Here is a 19933-nt window from a genome sequence, read left to right on the forward strand (position 1 = left end):
TGCACTTCCAGTGCACAGTGGATTTTAGTAAATAAACCCCAATGCGTAATATAACTAGGGTTGTGAATCAAAAGTTTAAGTCCAGTACTGTGCAATGAAAAGCAAAGGTTGGTGAGACCTATGAATGCTCTGTATTTTCTAAAACATTGACTGGTCTTTCCCTAGGATCCAAGGCGATGCTGGAAAGTTATTTGGCTCAAACCTGGTGTATTTTGCGCTGTTGCATTGCCTTACACACTGGCGGAAGTAATAGGTGATTTATCTTATGTCTTTGAGGTGCTATTCTCTGTGACTAGTATTGGATGTAGCTAGAAATAGAGGCAGTTTTTTTTAAAATAAAAGTGTATTTTATGTGGCACCAGTACAGCACACTCAAAATTTCAGGCAGCTGAAAGAGTGATTGGAAGGGATTTCCTTCACGGTACCTTCATGAACCTTTGCCTTTATGAAAATTCCTGTCATAAAATGTATTTCAGGAGACATCTTTCTGCACATGGTAGATAGAAATATACAAATGTTCGAAGAAAAAAATATCCAGAATTGTATGTAAGAGAAACATTTATTTAAATCCACACGAGAGCACAAGTATACTAAACGTATCCAGTCAAGAAAATAAGTCAAAAGGTGCAAGAAATCAAACCGCAATGATAGCTGTTCCCTCCAAAACACATGTTTTCCATGCTGATACAGAAAGCGTACCAAAGAATGGGAGGTGTCCATAACACATCTTCAATTTATTTGCAAAATCACTCCCTACAATATATATTAAAATATTTCAGATCGGTGAGAAAAATATGTGCAGGTAATGTCAAGTGGTACAATATGAACTTATCTTTACAAACACTTCAACCCCCACCAAGCTTCTTTAGTTCATGTTCCAGGACTTGGTGAACCTAGCAGTGATCAAGGCAAGCAATTTTACTGTGGGTGTTTATGCCATTGTTTTTACGATATCCCATTATTTTCAAGCAACAGCTGGCATAAAGCTGAGGTTAAAGTACTTAGTTTTATCCTTAAACATGAACAGTTCCATCTGTGAAGCTGAATAGCACATCACCAATCCCCTTTGAAAAATATGATTATGTAGTGAATTCCATGTAGGCATTCTGCACAAAAATGTCAGCGGCAGCTGACATATATTTGGCCTCAAGTTTAGTAAAAAAAAAATCATTTTAGTGGAATCTCCCATAGCTAAGATGTTACGTTTTCCTTTCTTTTTTGAACAGCAGGGAGATTGTTCGCACGTTTGAACACTTTAGCATTACAATTTTTGGTGTAAAGTCTTTTTATGTGAGAAAAACATTCTTTATCCTTGAACCTTCTATAGGAGTAGCTGGCTGTCATCACAGCTCCTGAAGGCACTGTGGGTCCACTGAGCAACACATGTGGCCATTCTGTAGAAGAAAGAGAAAGATGTGATCAAAAGAATGCAATAATAAGGCAAATGGCTAAATACACAGTTAAAATACATTTATCTAAAATCATATTTCGCGCCGCTATCTAAACAGATTGACATTATTTTGGGTAGATGCTGTTGGAATATCTTTAATCTTGTTGTGAACTACAATGTGAACATTTCTTCACCCAAGTTTTTCCTTTACTATGTTATCCTTGCTAATGCTACAGTATGTCACAAAAAGGTCTCCATAGAAATTATCTTTGGGCAGTGCAGTTACAGTGGGTAAAAGTATTGAACAAGTCACCATTTTTCTAGGTAAATATATTTCTAAAAGGTGCTAATGACATGAAATTGTCACCACATCTCAGTAACAACCCATGCAATCCATACATACAAAGAAACCAAAACAAATAAGTTCAGAAATAAAGTTATGTGTAATAAAATGCATTGACACAGGGAAAAAATATTGAACACAGGTAGAAAGGTAGGTGCAAAAAGGCATTGAAAGCCAAAACCCTGGCTGAAATCTATCAGTAATTAGAAAGCAATCCTGCCCCTTGTCAGTGCAAATTACAATATGCTGGTTAAGTCTCAAATGATGGCATATAAAAAGGTGCCTCATTACCAAGGTGTCGCACAAGAAACATCTCATGATGGTCAAAAGCAAAGAGCTCCCTCAAGACCTTCACAACCTTATTGTTGCAAAACATACAGATGGCATTGGTTACAAAAACACCCTCATACCAACAGTGAAGTTTGGAGGTGGGAACATCATGCTGTGAGGCTGTTTTTCAGCATACGGTACTGGCAAACTTCATATCACTGAAGGAAGGATGAATGGAAAAATGTACCAACACATTCTTGGTAAAAATCTGCCGCCATCTACCAGGATGATGAAGATGAAATGGGGTGGACATTTCAGCAAGACAATGATCACAAAGCCAAGGAAACTCTCAATTGGTTTCAAAGAAAGAAAATAAAGCTGCTAGAATAGTCCAGCCAATCACCTGACTTGAATCCAATAGAAAATCTATGCAAAGACCAAAAGATTAGCATTTATAGAAGAGGCCAACGGAACCTTCAAGATTTGAAGACTGTGTGGAAGAATGGGCCAAAATCACACTTAAGCAATGCATGCGACTAGTTTCTCCATACAGAAGGCGCCTTGAAAGGATTTTGCATTAAATACATTTCAGTTAGCATGTTCAATACTTTCTTTCACATGACTTAATTTCTGAATTTATTTGTGTTGGTTTCTTTGTATGTATGGATTGCATGGGTTGTTACGGACATGTGGTGAAAATGTCATATCAATAGCATCTTTCGAAATATATTTACCTAGAAAAAAGGTGACGTGTTCAATTCTTTTTTTAACTGCTGCATATCACCATGTGTAAACTGTAATTACTTATCTTGTTGTTATGCGATTACCTAGCCATAGCTCTGTCTACCGAAAGCTGTCAGTGTGCACCAAGATAGCATCAATTAGATACAAAGGTATAATAAGTTTACTTAACTACTTTAGTTCCCACACTTGTACATCTCATACACAAGAGAAAAAAAAAATGCACTGGGCCTGAATATTCAGCAATAGCTGCTATTACTTGGAAAAAAAAAAATGGAGTAATCTACATTTTATCTTTTTAGGCCAAACACATTTTTTGGTGATACTGTCTTGCAAAAAAGATTTACGTTTTTTATTAAAAACCATACTTTGATCAGCGTCGGTTTATTTATTTGTTTGTTAAGTGTTTTACTATAGAACACTTTTTTTCTATCATTTACAAATAAAGGATTTTTTCCCCAATTTTGTGCTTCTGTATTTTTGTAGTGTTGCAATAAAAAGACAAAATGAATAGCAACAAAATAAGTAAAATGTTAGAAAACAAAGATATATAAAAATAAAATAAAATAAAAATCAGCAAAAAATAAAAGCTTAGTGTAGAAGTGACAGAAGAAGTTAATTAGGTGATAGGTGATAGGGGTAAACAAAGGGTATAAAAGGAGTTCTATATAAACAAATAAGTATTTACATTTTAAGACTAGCCTTTTTTTTCTTTTGCAATCTCTCTATCCAGTCTGATCAATGTTTAGCAACACTGTCAGTAAGTCAGTTATATGATATTAACTGTCGGCTTTTTCACAGCTTGGTATTGCCAACAGATGGGAGCGAGGAGTGGCAGTGGGGCAGGTTACACATGCCCTGTGTATTTTGAGGATATCTTTTTGAGGTGGCCTGCGTGACATGCCCAATATCAACAACTGTTTAAGGATCATCTATACTGGAGCCTTTTTTTGAAAGTTTTGTATAGACTGAGGAAAGAGTAGAACACCTTTTAGGGTTTACAGGTATCTAGGGCTTCGTTATCTCTAATGGGAAATCTCGCTATCAACTTGCAGGAGAGGCAAGGCTAGGCTCAACATTTGCAGGGAAATTCAAAACTTGCATATAAGTTAGAGAAGTTTAGCCAAAGTTTTTTTTGGCAAAATTCTACTGTGGATCACAGGACTGCAGTTCGATCTGTGATCCATTGCAATATGAAGCCTGCTGTCGGCTGACAACACAGAGCTGGTCCAGGCTGTGGAAAGATCTCGACCATATGGTCGAGTTCCACCCAGAAGCCTGGATTGGCACCTGGCTCAGCCTCTCAGCAATCCACCAAGAGCCTGAGTCAGCCCCCCCTCCAGTCATAGCTCTGCTCAGAGCAAAGGGGGATAATGAGTGATCAGCAGATTGCAGTGTAATCACTTCGTTTTCACTACAGAGCTGGTGCGGGAAAGATGCTGCATTGGATTAATGCTGCATCCACCTAGAGGAATATAAAAGTTTGTTTTTATTAAATGCCATACTTCTCTTTTAAGTTGGCTATATATGTGGATTTACTATTCCTTTTGATGTGGTTCTCACTATTTTTTAGTTATATTATCATTACATGCTCAGTTTGAATTGCCCAGTTTGCTTTTAATTTATTAGTGATCCTTTATTGGCCAAGCAGACTTCAAGACACAATTTTATTTCACAACTATAATAAGAAACTGCAGTAAAAATATTTTACTGGAGGTTATTTCAGTTACCAAAATGATTCAAGACAGTGGAAATCATTTGGAATACGCCTTATCTGAAACTGATCTCACCTTGTTGTGGTCATATTCTTAATCTGACTGCCATAGTCCTTTGTGTCCTTTAACAACAGTAAAAAATTGACTATGGTTTCATCGCAGTAACTCATCTTCCTCCAACTTGTATTTATAGTTATTGTAAAGGTATACAGAGTGCCACCTATCCTGAATTAGGCATGCAGTGTTCTGATGTTTTTGGAAGACACAGCACATATGGAAAAAAACTGTTTATAAATCCATCCACATAGCATATAGAGCAAGATCTCAAAATGGCATTGAACATAATCTCCCTAAAGTGTTCAATATCCACATAATAAAAATAATATATATGGAAGCGAGCCATTTATTAAATGATATTGATGTTTTAATATCCAGGATGGTGTATTCATTAGAATGCTATCACAGATAATGTTTAAAACATGAAGGAATAAAATGTCATCTCTGCTGATGCCTTCGCTTGAATCAATTTCTTAGGTTACTTTCCACTGCTTTTTTTCCCCCACTCCCACCAGTGAATTATTTGTTGCATATTAAAAGGAACAGTTAGGAGATGAGATGCTCTGTACTGTACTATAATAGAATGTATTAAATATTGCATATGACATGCGTGCAATATTCATGCTTCATTCTGTCACAGAACCGCCTTGTGTCATCAACCTTTTGTGTCAGCGCAAAGGACAAGTTCATAACGGACTGATATGCTTTGGTGCCATTAGCGTTGCAGGAGAGGTTACATATTACAACTGTGGATCATTGGAAAACAACATTTGATCTTCCACTTCAGTTTTTTTTTTCTTATTACACCGATACACAGTATATACACAACAGGACTTGCAGTGAAAATTTAATTAGTACTCATTACTACAATTAATACATTGGGGTAGATTTACTAAAACTGGTGCAACTTCTTACTTCAGTTTGTTCAGATAGAGTACTTTCACACTGAGCTGCCAGTCCGTTCGTGCTAAAGTGGCGCTAGTTTTAGCTGCGCTTTAGCGTTGTTTAAGTAGCATTGTTGTGCCACTTTTTGGGTGCTTTTTATGCAAAAATATGGGCAAAAAGTCCAGTTTTGCAGCACTACCAAATCCATTGCGATCCTCTCAAAGGGGACCTCAATGATGGGAAGGGGTACCAGCGGATTATGGAAATGTGGCATAGTTACCGACTTCTGACACACAGGGCAGGATGAACAATAATTTTATTTTTCCTTCATGACCCCAAGCCAATTGAATCTCTGCAATACTCTCCCTCTGGTCTTTTCTGCCCCCAAATGACCTCCAAGAATGTGCCCATGGGCTAATTCCAACACCAACATCCTGTAAGTTTTGGACACCGCAAGTTGCTCAATAGTTTCTTTTACCCTTTGAGCAACTCAATACAGTAGATGCCTTTCCACAATGAAGTACGGGTAAGCGCAAGTCTTATCTGGGTTCACTAGTTTGCCATCTACTCTAACCACATTTCCTGTGCTTTTATCGGTGTGGGGTCTTTTAACTGTTCTGTAGCAAATTTTTTCCTGTGAACCTTTAGACAGAATAAAGGTGGATAAAGAACCTGGACCAGATGGCATCCACCCATGGATCCTAAAAGAATTAAGCTCTGTAATTTAAAAGCCATTGTATCTAATTTTTGGGGACTCATTAATGACTGGAATAGTTCCACTGGATTGGCATAGGGCCAATGTGCTGCCTATATTTAACCACTGTCAGACCGGACCATTTTGCAAGCCAATGACCAGACCACTTTTTGCTATTCTGCACTGAGTCGCTTTAACTGACAACTGCACAGACGTGCGATGTGGCTCCCGAAACAAAATTGACGTCCTTTTTTTCCCACAAATACAGATTTCTTTTGGTGGTATTTGATCACCCCTGTGTTTTAAATTTTTTGAGCTTTAAACAAAAAAATTGTGACAATTTTGAAAAAAACGCATTATTTTTTACTTTTTGCTATAATAAAATTCCCCCAAAAATGTACAAAAAAATTTTTTTTCCTCAGTTTAGACTGATACGTATTCTTATACATATTTTTGGTAAAAAAAATAAATAAATCGCAATATGCTTAGTTTACAAAATAGGGGTTAGTTTTATGGCATTTTTATTAATAATTTTTTTTTTTACTAGTAATGGCGGTGATTTTTATTGTGACTGCGACATTATGGCAGACACATCAGACATTTTTGACACATTTTTGGGACCACTGTCATTTATACAGCAATCAGTGCTATACAAAAGCATTGATTCCTGTGTAAATGACACTGGCAGTGAAGGGGTTAACCACAAGGTGGTAGTGTAAGGGTTAAGTGTGTCCTAGGGGTGGGTTGCTAACTGTGGGGGGCATGGCTGTGTTTTACACATCGCTGATCTCTTCTCCAATCACAGGGAGATCAGTGTCACTGTTGCTAGGCAGAGCGGGGAGATGCTTGTTTACTTCAGCATCTCCCCTTTATTCCTCCCCGTGAGACTATTGCAGGTATCCCGCCGAAATCGAGTCTGTGGGACCTGCGATCCAACTCACGGAGGTCCAGACCGGCGTCAGCATGCAATGGCACGGCGGCAAATTTAAAGGGACGTACCTGTACGCCCATTTGCCTGTCCGTGACATTCTGCCAACGTACATCGGCGTGCTCCAGTCGGGAAGTGGTTAAAAAGGGAACAAAGTCTTTACCAAGGAACTATAGACCTGTTAGTTTAACTTCTATAGTTGGGAAGATACTGGACAGTTTAAAGAAAGACCACATAGACGAGTTCTTGCTGGAAAAAAATATTTGAAGCAACAGACAGCATGGATTCATGAAAGACAGAAGTTGTCAAACAAACTTGATTTCTTTTTATGAGGAGATAAGTAAAACCTTGGACAGAGGGGTGGCGGTGGACGTGGTATACTTGGATTTTGCAAAAGTTTTGACACAGTTCCCCATACACAGCTCATGTGTAAGGTAAAGTCTACAGGCTTGGAAATATCAACTTGTAAATGGATAGAAAACTGGCTAGAAGACAGAATTCCGAGAGTAGTGGTTAATGATTCTTACTCTGAATGGTCTAAGGTTATCAATGGTGTACCCCAAGGTTCAGTGCTGGGACCCTTACTTTTTAATATCTTTATAAAGGATATTGAGTCTGGGATTAAAAGTAACATTTCCGTCTTTGCAGATGACACAAAGCTATGCAGTAGAATAACATCCTTACAGGATGTCTCCAATTTACAAGCTGGCCTCAATGCACTAGTTGGGCGACTAAGTGGCAGATCAATGTTGATAAATGTAAAATTATGCATTTGAGGGCTAAGAATATGAATGCATCATACATACTAGGGGGAGTACAACTGGGGGATTCAATGGTGGAGAAGGATCTGGGGTTTTTGGTAGATCATAAGCTCAATAATAGCATGCAATGCCAAGCTGCGAGTTCCAAAGCGGAAAAAAGTCCTTTCTTGCATTAAGAGAGGTATGGACTCCAGAGAGAGATATAATTTGCCCCTATTCAAATCCTTAGGAAGACCTCATCTGGAATATGCAGTTCAGTTTTGTGCACCAATTCTCAAAAAGGATATCGGGGAACTGGAGAAGGTACAGAGAAGGGCAACCAAATTGATAAGAGGCATGGAGGAGCTCAGCTATAAGGAAAGATTAGAGGAACTGAATTTATTCTCTCTTGAGAAGAGGAGATTAAGGGGGGGGGGGGGTATATGATCATCATGTATAAATATATAAGGGGTCCATATAGTGAACTTGGTATTGAGTTATTCACTTTACGGTCAACACTGACAACAAGGGGGGCACTCTTTACGTCTAGAGGAAAAGAGATTTCATCTCAAAATAAGGAAAGGTTTCTTCACAGTGAGAACTGTGAAAATGTGGAATAGACTCCCTCCAGAGGTACTTCTGGCCAGCTCAGTAGATTGCTTTAAGGAAGGCCTGGATTCTTTCCTAAATGTACATAATATAACTGGGTACTAACATTTATAGGTAAAGTTGATCCAGGGAAAATCCAATTGCCTCTCTGGAATCAGGAAGGAAGTTTTTCCCCTGCTGTAGCAAATTGGATCCTGCTTTTCTGGGGGGTTTTCACCTTCCTCTGGATCAACTGTGGGTCGAGGATTGGGTATATGGGATTGTATGATATTTTTTATTTTATTTTTTTATGGTTGAACTAGGTTGACTTTTTCAACCTGTCTATGTAACCTCTACATCAAAAAACTCAGACGGCATGTTTTTGTTTGAGGATGTTGGCTCCTCCCCAGTCAATACCAGCAAGGAGAATTCTGGATATTCCTCACCTCTCAGAGGACTTCTGTGATTCACCTTCCTGGTCTAAAGGGGTGACAGAGTTTTGGAAAATCCCTCCCCACATTGGCATCATGTGGTAAGTGAAGCTCTAACTCCACCTGATGGGTGGGTTACCTTTGGGGGTACCACAAATAGGAATGTAAAAAGACAAGGATGAAGACAGATATGTAGGAATAATAGTGCTAAAGGCTTTACTGGCAGCAGTAAAGATTTTAAAATTAATTTCATCAGCCATTTTCAGCCAAAGTAATTACTGGCAAAGGGACACTACTTAAAGTGTCACTAAACCCAGGACCCTACATGCACTATATCTGGTTTCCCACAGTACACAAGACAGGGTAATGCAATAGTTTTAGTAAACAAACTGCTAAATACCTTTTCTCATCAGCAGTATATAGTAGTCTTGTGGCTTTCATCTTTGTCTGGCCGAGCACTGAATAAAGCTTGTAGGAGTTTTCTTTCTCCTCTGACTGTCCTATGAGGCTGCATGACCTCTGACCCTCTGGACAGTTCTGATTGGCCTTGTACTAATCATATGCACCCTCCCAAAAAAAAAACCCTCTAGCAATACACACTAAACTGAGCATGTGCAGATTTCCCCCAAGACTCTGTACTATCAGGAGATGGATTTGGGACTGTGGAAAAAGGAGAAGATCAGAGAAGACAGGATAAAACAAAAGGTTTTACACAATGCGCAGGATTAACCCCTTAGGTTCCAGAGTGAGTATATCAAGCTTGCTTTACTGCATATACAGACTCATTTTACTGTTGTGTGTTTAGTAACACTAAGCGTCTCTCTCTTTGAGCCAAGAGGCGCATGATATGAAAGTTTGTTACGGTATATGTCACATTGTTAAAAAGTAGCTGGTGTCTTACAGCAAGATGTAGGCTGTGTTTTTAATCAGATTTAAAATGCTCATGAAATGTTGTAAAAGCAGTTACTTCAAGAACAAGCAAATTCAGCAGATCTAGATATAGTGCGGTAAAATTCAACCTTGCCCCCCTCCCAACCTATCCTTATGGTTAGTTATGCCATGGTGTCAAATGCTGTAGGAGTCCTAAAATACCACATTCACAGCCACCCCTTTGACTTTCTGCTTACTTCCTCACACAAGGTAAGTAAACATGTTTCACATCTATTGTCTTCCCTAAACCAATTGTGACCATTACTTCAACCCCTGAATTATGTTTTAAACTATAGAAGACTAACCTTTGTAGTTGATCTCTTTTTAAAATTGATACATTTGCCTTGGCTCAATATATTGGTACCAAGCTAGTGATAAAAAGGGTAATTTAAGGTGATAAATAAAGGGTTAGAAATAATGCAACTCAGTCACTGGGGGGGGGGGGTTCATGGGTGTAAAACATCCCTCTATGTGCATTATTCACATTTATTTGGTATATAATGCTTTGTGTATCGAATCAGTGTTAAAACACAGTGGAACACATGAAATAGTGAAATAATACCATCCTGAACATAAGCACCACCCAATGCATTTGCAATAGCCTAAATGATTCTGCCCTCCCCCTCTATGATGTATACTTCCTGCGATAGGAAGGCTGATGACTCAATTTACATCCAGTGGTGAATGGCTTCTTCTGGCTGCACCTGTGCAGTACATCTCCATACAATTCTGTGGGGCTCATCTACCTCTCCCGACGGGAAGATAACCCCATGAAAGTCTATGGGACTGCAATGTACCCAGGAGAGGGAGTCTTTCACCACTCAATGTAAACAAAGGGGCAATGGCCATCAGATCTCAGTAAGTATACATCTGTGGAGGGCAGAGTTGGATTGTCTATGTTGGGGCAAAACAAAAGTACACTTATTCATTAACTATTTTTCAAAGGACCTGCATGCTCGCACCTACTGTAGACTTTCTACTGTCCATATATTTAAAGTGGAATTCAAGCCTAACACTAACTAATCTTAAATTTGAAAAATTTCTCCCAAGGACCTATAGGCAGCTAGAAAAAAATTGGACTGAATAGAATACATAAAAAAAGTTCTTTATTACGTACAAATATATATGAAAAAAAACACATGAATTAAAAACTGCATGAGCTCTGGTATGCATAGTTTTCAAACATGAGATGTCAATATTGCAAATAGCAAAAAAGAGTTTAACACTAAATGCTATTGCTCACAGAAAAGCAATTGCTAACTATTCTTAACCACTCTAACCCCCCTGACGGTATTCCCGAGTCTGGCTCGGGGTGGAATTTTCATACCAAAAGTGGTATCCCCGAGCCAGACTCGGGACTGCATCGCTGGATCCAGGAGGAGGTTTACTCACCTTCTCCCTCGGATCCAGCGTTGTCTCCCCGCTGTACGAGCGAGCCGTGTCTCGCTCGATGCATCACATCGCCAATCTCCGTGCCCTGCGAGCATTGCGACGCACGGGGACGGAGAACGGCGCCAAATTCAAAAAGTGAAACAAACAGTAAACATACAGTATAATGTAATCTTACAGATTACATTGCTGTATGTAAATATTTCACATCCCCGTTGTCCCTAGTGGTCTGCCCAGTGTCCTGCATGCAGTTTTATGTAATAAAAACTGTTCTTTATGCCTGGAAACTGGAGATTGTCCATAGCAACCAAAACTGTCCTTTTACATCAAAAATGGTTTTAGACCAGCTAGAAAACAGCGATAATAAATTAGAATCACTCGCAGAATTGAGCAATAGCGATTTGTGGGGAGATTCGTCATCAAATACTGAAAAGTAATGACAGTGACAATTCTGCAACTGAGCAAATTTCAGTGTTTTTGATTTGATTACATTATTGAATAATGTTTATTATTGTTATATTATTATTTGGTACAATTATTTATAATTATTTATTATATTATAATTTATGATTTCATTTTTCAAACTTTATCATACCCGAGATGGCTGCTAGACTCTGGTTTGGACAGATTTAAGTGAGTTATTCCTAAGAATTGCAGGACTACAAAATAAAACGCCAAATTTTCATGCAAAATAATGGTACCGCTTTTAGCACCTAAGCACTTTAGCATTTTTTGAGATGGATAGAGCTTTATTTTGCTGGTATTTAATCAACCCTGGGTTTTGTTTTGTTTTTTGCAAAAAACTGACAAAATAAAAAAACAAAAAACAAAAACACATCTTTCCCAGTTTCTATTATAATATTTAGCAATTAAAGAGGAGGGCCAGCTTTTAATTTTTTTTTTTTTTAAGTCAGCAGCTGCAAACACTGTAGCTGCTGACGATGTCAGCTGCCCGAGGCTGACCCGTCCCTCGGCTCTCGGGTCCCGGTGCCACCATTTCAACTAAGGGAAACAGGCAGTGGAGCCTTGCGGCTTCACTGCCCATTTCCTACTGCGCATGCGTGAGTCGTGCAGCGCTTTGTGAATGGGGCGCGTTGTGTTTTGGGACACACAGTTCCCAGAACACAGCAAGACCCATTACCCAGAAGACGCCACACGGAGGAGAGAAGACAGAACATCACCACGAGGGGGAAGAGGCAGATTAGGATGATATGCCTAGCAACAGGCATTTCTGGTAAGTTTAAAAAAAAAAATGTTTTCATTTTTTTTTTTGCTGATTTTTTGCTCATTTTTAATGTACTTTTGTTTTTCAGGGTGGCCCTCCACTTTAAGTAATTTTTCTTTATACATTTAGGCCAACATTTATACTGCTACATTTCTTTGGTAAGCATAAACCAAATTGGTGTATATTATTTAGTCTGTGTGAAAGTTATGGAGTCTACAAGTTATTCGTATCTTAATTTATCAATCCTGATGCATTGACTGGCTATCTAATTTCTTGAGGCCCTCCAATTCTTTGGAAAATTAAGAAATTAAATAAAAAAAGTTTTTTTTCACAAATGGTCATATTAACAAGTTATTTCTCACACACAGCATAGACATACATGCAATTACACCCTAAAACACATACTGCTACTACTCTTGAGTAAGGGGAGACCATATGTATGAGACTTCTTCACAGCCTAGCCGCATAGAGGGGCCCAACATCCAAGCACAAAAGACAAAGGAAACCTTTACAAAATTACCATGTTTTGAAAAGCAAAACACCCAAACATATTTTCTATAAGGCATGAGTCTTTTGAACAATTTTTTTTTGCCACAAATTTTTGGAAAACGTGAAAAGAAAATTAAAACATATTTTTTTTCTTTTACACAAAGTTGTCAGTTTATAAGATATTTCCAACAAATAGCATGGCTATACCAAGAAATACATCCCAAAATTCATTCTACTACTCCTCTTGAGTATTGTGATACCATATGTGTGAGACTTTCACAGCTAGCCACATAGAGAGGCCCAACATCAAAGCAGCTCCTTCAGGCATTCTAGGGCATAAATCACACATTTAATTTCTTGACTATCCATTACACTTTTGAAGATCCTGGACCACCAGTACAATGGAAACACCCACAAAATAACCACATTTTGGAAAACAAACATCCATATGTATTTTCTATGAGGCATAATAAGTCTTTTGTACATGCCATTTTTTTTTCACAAGTTTTTAGAATATGACAAGAAATGTATTTATTTTTTTTCTTTCATCCAGGGATCTAGTGCTGTTGGTGTTTTGTCAATTAGCAATGGGGTTTATAATGCTGCTGGTGGTTGCCTGGTCTTCAGATCGCCTCATCCTTTTTGGAGGGATCCTTTCCTCCCCTGATTTAGTCACTGATCCACTACTTTCAACAGATGTGTACTCCAACTCAAAATCAGGCAGTGAGAGCTCCCCACTACTCTCATTCATCATACTGAGGATTTGAAATTCTTCCTTACTAGTATAAATTTTTTTTAGACATGGCTTGCTCTGTTGACACCAAGACAGGCACACTGCTGATGGCGACTGTGTGATGGGTACACTGCTGATGGCTGGCTGTTTGATGGGTACACTGCTGATGGGTGGCTGTGTGATGGGTACACGGCTAATGGCAGATCTGTGACAGGTACATTGCTGATGGACAGCACTGATGGCTGCTGTATAACAGGTACACTGCTACTGTGGCACAGATGGCTGATGTGTGACAGGTACACGGATAAGGCTGCACTAATGGCTGCTGTGTGACAAGTACACTTTTTTTTCAGGGCTATTAGGGCAGTCTGTGGTTTAAACAGGAATGTAGAGGGTTAAATCGGTAACTTACTGTTCTGGATTCTCCTTCTTCCCTGGGGACAAGCATGATCAGCAAGTCTGGGAGGATGTCTAACAACATCCACCCGGAACGGAATCGTCCCCGCCTGGCTGTCATTTCACTAGAAGTCATACGGGAACTGCTTTAAAATGCCCCCCCACCCCTCCTCCTACCTATCCTGTGTAAAAAAAAAAGATTTGTAAACCTACCTTTTTTAAATTTGGTCATGTAATCTTGCTCCGACTCCCCTGTGTCAATGAGCACTCAAAACTGTCTCATGGCCCAGACGTTGCTGGTGATCTCTCCTCTCCACTGCAGCTGCTGTTCACTGACACAGAGCCGGAGCTGCCGAATCACATGACCCAAGCAGACTGAAAAAAGGTAAAAAGTATACAGACTTTTTTTGCAAAGTGTAGGCAGGATAGGTAGGAGGGGTGGGGAGGAAACATTTATAAGAATAGTTAGGGTTTAACTTGAACTCCACTTTAAAGGTCTTTTGTGGGAATGTATCTTACCTCAACATTTACAGTAAGCTCTTCAATATTTGAAATGAACCGATTAATTCTAGTTGGAGCTTCTATATAATATCCATAAATCTATCCTGTAATATATTTATACACGTTTCCTTTTATTGTAGCAGTAGTGTCCTCATACCATTTAATTGCAAGGTATTAAAAATCTCCCATTATTACCACTGTAGGAGTCTCTACCTTCACATGAATACTTGGTAGGAGGAGGGGGGTGGGTGTCCTGAATATGTTGTTTGTTTCAAGATCAATAATAACATTTTAGGAATTATCAGGTAAAACATGCTCTTTTCTGTCATTGGACTGTATCCCCATAGCATTTTAGTACACTACAGTTCTGTCAATAAGCCCGACACACTCCTAGCTAATTAGAGCAATAGTGATTTCTTGCTTCCGTAAGGCTTGCTTTGACAAACATGTTCGGCCCACAACATATCGCTATTAAATATTATTAAAACGGTAACTAACCTTAAAAATTATAGTAAGTCTACAATGAATAATGCCCTGTACACACGGTCGGACTTTCCGATGGAAAATGTGCGCTCGGACTGTGTTGCTGGAAATTCCAATTGTGACTTTTTTCATCGGAATTTCCGACACACAAAGTTTGAGATCTGGATCTAAAATTTTCCAACAACAAAATCTGAATGTTTAAATTACGATCATGTGTAGATATTTCTGACGCACAATGTGCCATGCATGCTCAGAATAGATTACCAGATGAACTATGGCTACTGGCCTCTTTATAGTGGCACGGTCAGACTTTCCGACGGAAAATGTGCGCTCGGACTGTGTTGGAAATTCCAATCGTGACTTTTTTCATTGGAATTTCCGACACACAAAGTTTGCGATCTTGATCTAAAATTTTCCAACAACAAAATCCGATTGTTTAAATTATGATCAAGTGTAGACAATTCTGATGCACAATGTGCCATGCATGCTCAGAATAGATTACGAGATGAAAACTATTGGCTACTGGCCTCTTTATAGTCCCGTCATACATGGTTTACTTCACCTCTTTCTGAATGAACTTTGTGTGACCATGTGTATGCTAGACAAGTTTGTGCCAAAATCTGTCGGAAAAAAATCAGACGGATTTTATCGTCGCAATGTCCGACCCTGTGTACAGGGCATAAGAGGGCATTGTTGATTTTCAATGTCAAAGGTAATTATTGATAGTTTGCATGCAATTGCCATTCATTCACTTCATATTTAAACAGAAAAAAATAAATAAATATGAGGTGTGTGCGAAAAAAAAATCTACACTTCTTTTTCTCAGTATCCTGTTAGGATAACATGTTATGCAATGCAAATTCTGTCACTTTTTGTTTCCAAATTTTATTTTTTGCTCGAAAATTACTTATAACCCCCAAAACATTATATATATTTTTTTAGCAGACACCCTAAGAAATAAAATGGTGATTGTTACATTTTTTTATGCCATACGGTATTTGTGCAGCAGTTTTTCAAAAGCAATTTGGGGGAAAATACACTTTAATGAATAAAAAAAAAACTAAAAATATGTATCCCAATTTTTCTGAAAATATAAAAGATATTACGCTGAGTAAATAGATACCTAACATTTAAAAAATTGTGTTTTAAAATTGCTCACACTCATGCAACAAACTATAGTACATAGTCGCTAGTATCTCCATACTGTTGGCCACGCTTTAATTTTTTACACTTAACCTGTTTGGAGTTAGGAGGTCTGGTGCTAGAATTACTGCTCTTGCTCTAACGTTTGCGGCGATACCACACATGTGTGGTATAAACACCATTTATATATGTATGCACAACTTACGTATGCGTTCACTTCTGCGTGCAAGCACAAAGGAATTGGGTGCTTTACTTTTTTTTATCACTTTTATTCCTATTACAAGGGATGTAAACATTCCTTGTAATAGAAAAAAGGATGCCGGGTCCTCTTTATGGACAGATCTACTTTACCTTTAAAAGAAAAATAAAAATATTTTGCTTTTAAAAAAAAAGTTTTTACTTCCGCCCAAGCCCAGAAGGGATGTCATGACGTCACTTCGATCCTCCAAGGCCATAGAGACAAAGGGGGTCTACGCTCTCATTGTCTGTGACTAGCCAGCTGCACTGTCAGATCGTTTCTCAGGAAGACGGTAAGCCCGAGTAGAGGTAGAGCTGAAAGCGATCGGTTGGGCTAATGAGCTGCTTTAGATACCAGGGTTTTGTCTGATAGGTAACAGCACTGATGCCATAACATCACCAAAAGTCCAAAGTAGGATTAGTGGGGGGGGGGGGGTGTTGGTAAAATTGCTCTAAATGTACTGGCCCTTTAAATGCACTAATAAAGTAACATTGACACAAAGAGGACCAATGTCAGCAAAATAGTTATTTTATCTTATCAAGTCTCAGTCACAAACAAAATTAATAGATAAAACAAAATTAGACTGCAAGCTTGAATGAACAAGAAAACTGTGCCTGGAGTCACGTACAGTGCTATGAATATTTATGAATAACACTTTTTTATGGCATAGACATTTTAAGACACACATTCAATGCACATTTATTCCAAGCGTGACTTTCTATATGGTTTCTTGGAAATCCGTTTGTTTAATGTAAAATTTTATGTGATGTTCCAAAAGAGACTTGAGATGCACATTTCCTAAAGCTACAACATGACATAACTGGCTGACAGCTCTGAGTTCTAGAACATCCGTTAAAAGACATATTCAAAATGACAATTTGTGTGCAGCCAGCCCTGGAGAAGCCAGCTCTCTCCTCTGTGTAGCAAACCTGTTAGATAAAAACAATATAAACACCTTTCCTGCAACCTTCTATGGCAAAAGCAATCCTGTTTTAAAAGGAGTAACACCTACACTATGCATGGCATCTTGCTAGAGGGGTTTTCATATTATCTCTTTTGCTTAAAACACCTTCCATTACAGCTTAAAATACATTTTATATCATAGCGGCAACATCTCTCATGCCACCCTGAATAAGAAGCACAGGTCATCTGAAATCCCACTGAGGTTAGAAGACTATTAGCAAACAGCAGCTTAGGAAGGGCTAGAAAACAGGCAGGGTTCTACGTTATTTCAAACTCTCAGAGATATTTGATCGGGAAATTGTCCATTAAAAAATAAATGATTATGTGCCTATTGCAGCAAATAAAGGGGAATTGTCCATTAAAAAAAATATATTATGTGCCTATTGCAGCAAATAAAGGTCATCGAAAAGTCTGGCTTCTGTTGAGTCCAGAATTCCCATCTCTGTTCAAGCCCACCTGGCAATTTGTGTTTTTTTTTCCAATTCACCTTGGGGTGTGTTGACACCCACATTGTTTTCTTCACCATCTTGTTGTAGTCTGGTGGATGCGGAGGCATGTGCAGACACCATTAGCAAGATCAAAACAACCTTTTTAATTATTGTAATGGCGTCTGCACATGCCCCCGCATCCACCAATCAAGGTGTAGAAACAACAATGATCAAGAGAAATGCAAGGCAACTGAGCTAAATTCCAAGTGTTGTTACAAAGGGTCCGAATACTTATGCCAATGTGATAGTTCAGACAAACACCCCAAAAAGTTGAAGGGGGTGTGAATAATTAATTAATACGCTGTATGTCAGCACCTATGAAATAAAAAAAGGAAGAAAAAAAAATGACTAAAGTTACAAAAATTGTTCATCCAGACAGTGAGGGTAATATGAATGAATATATATATATATATATATATATATATATATATATATATATATATATATATATATATATATATATATATATATATATATATATATTGTATACATCTATTTATTGAAATATTGATCTTTGATGTTTTCATAGACAGATCTATGTTATGTAGTATTTCTTCCTGATGAAGCTCATTGTGAGCCGTAGTATAGATTATCTACATTGAGTAAGCACTGCTATTTATTAGAGATTTTTAACTTAATATTGTAATGTTGACATACATAACAAACTGTATTAAGTGGTATAGCACAGTGTTTAAGTTGTCTGGTGGTAACCGACACCGAAACTTTTTACAACGGTGTATTTTAATCAACGGTTCATGTTGTAACAAAGTAACTTAACTAATTGTGAATTTTATTGATGGTACATTAAAAGTCTTATTTCTGTATGTTAAAATTGTCTATTCTTTATGTAAAATAGCTTACAAAAGTGGAATCCCCTCAGATGTACTGAGTTGCAGAGAACTTGCCACAGATATAATAAAATCTGTTTCTAAAGTTTCTGTTCACAGACCCTTTTGGTATAGAAGAACCATTTATAGTTTTGGTTTTCTGATAACTTGGTGCAAGCAAAATATTATATACAAAAAACAATTACAGTTTTTACCTTGCACTGACAAAGTGTGCATTCTGTGCCATGCTTAATCCAAGAAGATCCTGTAAAACGAACCACATTGGTTTCATCTACACATGTCTTTGTGATGTCATTGCGTATTATGTCAGCTTGACATGGGTCGTTAATGCATCGCGGACAGCATTCACTTTCAGGAACCACACTAAATTCGCAGTCAACTTCTGGGCAAGGCAGAGGCCAGCAATCAACTTCACCTTGCTGAATAAAAAAAATAAAAAATAAAAAAAAAAGTAAATAATACTGTACAGATTAAATCAATTTTGACTTGTTCATTTAACAGCATTTGAGATGAATCTTTCCTTTAAATGAGTACGGTCGATAAATTTATTTAACATCATGTTATCACTATATACCATTTTTTGCTTTAAATTTGAGTTTCCCATATCAGTTTACTAAAATGCTCAACAACCCCAGTTCCCAGCTGCTATACTTCATTAGAAATAATTTTTGGGTATGCTTAAATTATAACTATAGTCAAAACTTTTCTTTTATATTTGGACTGAGTAATGAAGGGTAATTGCTGCCTGTGCTCTTGATTTGTGATCTAATTATCTTGAATCAGCAAAGTTACAGGGAAAGAAAATAAGGGTAAACCCAACATTGTGAGATGCCACCAGAAGAAGAATAGAGGTGAAATCAAGGTTGGAGACTGGAACTTCTATTCTCTTGGCAACTGTCAGAAAAGATTTTCCTTACATTGGAATAATATTTTTACACTTCCTGCTGCATCTACAGGACAGAATGTGAAGGTAAACCTCCCTGGTGAGACAAAGATGGCAAAAAAAAAAAAAATATCTGACAGTGGGTTTAACCCTCTCTTACTCTGTCTGAAAAAAATGGCTTTATATACACTAACTGCATAGAGTAACAGACCTATGACCACCCCAGCCATGCAAAACAGTCTGCCGACATGATGGCTTATTTATTACCTGTTTGGAGTCTCATGTACATGCAGCTGACTGTTTAACAGTACCAATTCCCCTCCCAGTAACCAATCTGTTATTTCCTTTCCTGATGCTACCGAAGGTTACAGCATGTAAGGTTAAACTATATTCTTCACTTAATTACTTTGCCCAAAAAAGGTCTTCATGGTTAGACTAAACC

The 19933-nt window shown here is 38.0% G+C and overlaps 1 protein-coding gene across 1 annotated transcript in view; it reads right to left on the minus strand.

Moving 5' to 3' along the window:
• Positions 1–540: 540 nt before the first annotated feature.
• NELL2 (neural EGFL like 2) overlaps positions 541–19933 on the minus strand; it is a 438239-nt gene continuing 418846 nt past the window's right edge. Inside the window, exons 19-20 of the mRNA XM_077472831.1 lie at positions 18803–19027; positions 541–1394 (exon numbers count right to left, since the gene is read on the minus strand). Of these exons, the coding sequence (XP_077328957.1) occupies positions 1344–1394; positions 18803–19027 (276 nt within the window). The 3' untranslated portion in view covers positions 541–1343. The remainder of the gene's footprint in view (positions 1395–18802; positions 19028–19933) is intronic.

The sequence above is a fragment of the Lithobates pipiens genome, unplaced genomic scaffold (genome assembly GCF_037356315.1).
Source record: "Lithobates pipiens isolate NorthernLeopardFrog02 unplaced genomic scaffold, aLitPip1_a1.2 Scaffold_8, whole genome shotgun sequence".
Lineage (NCBI taxonomy): Eukaryota > Metazoa > Chordata > Amphibia > Anura > Ranidae > Lithobates > Lithobates pipiens.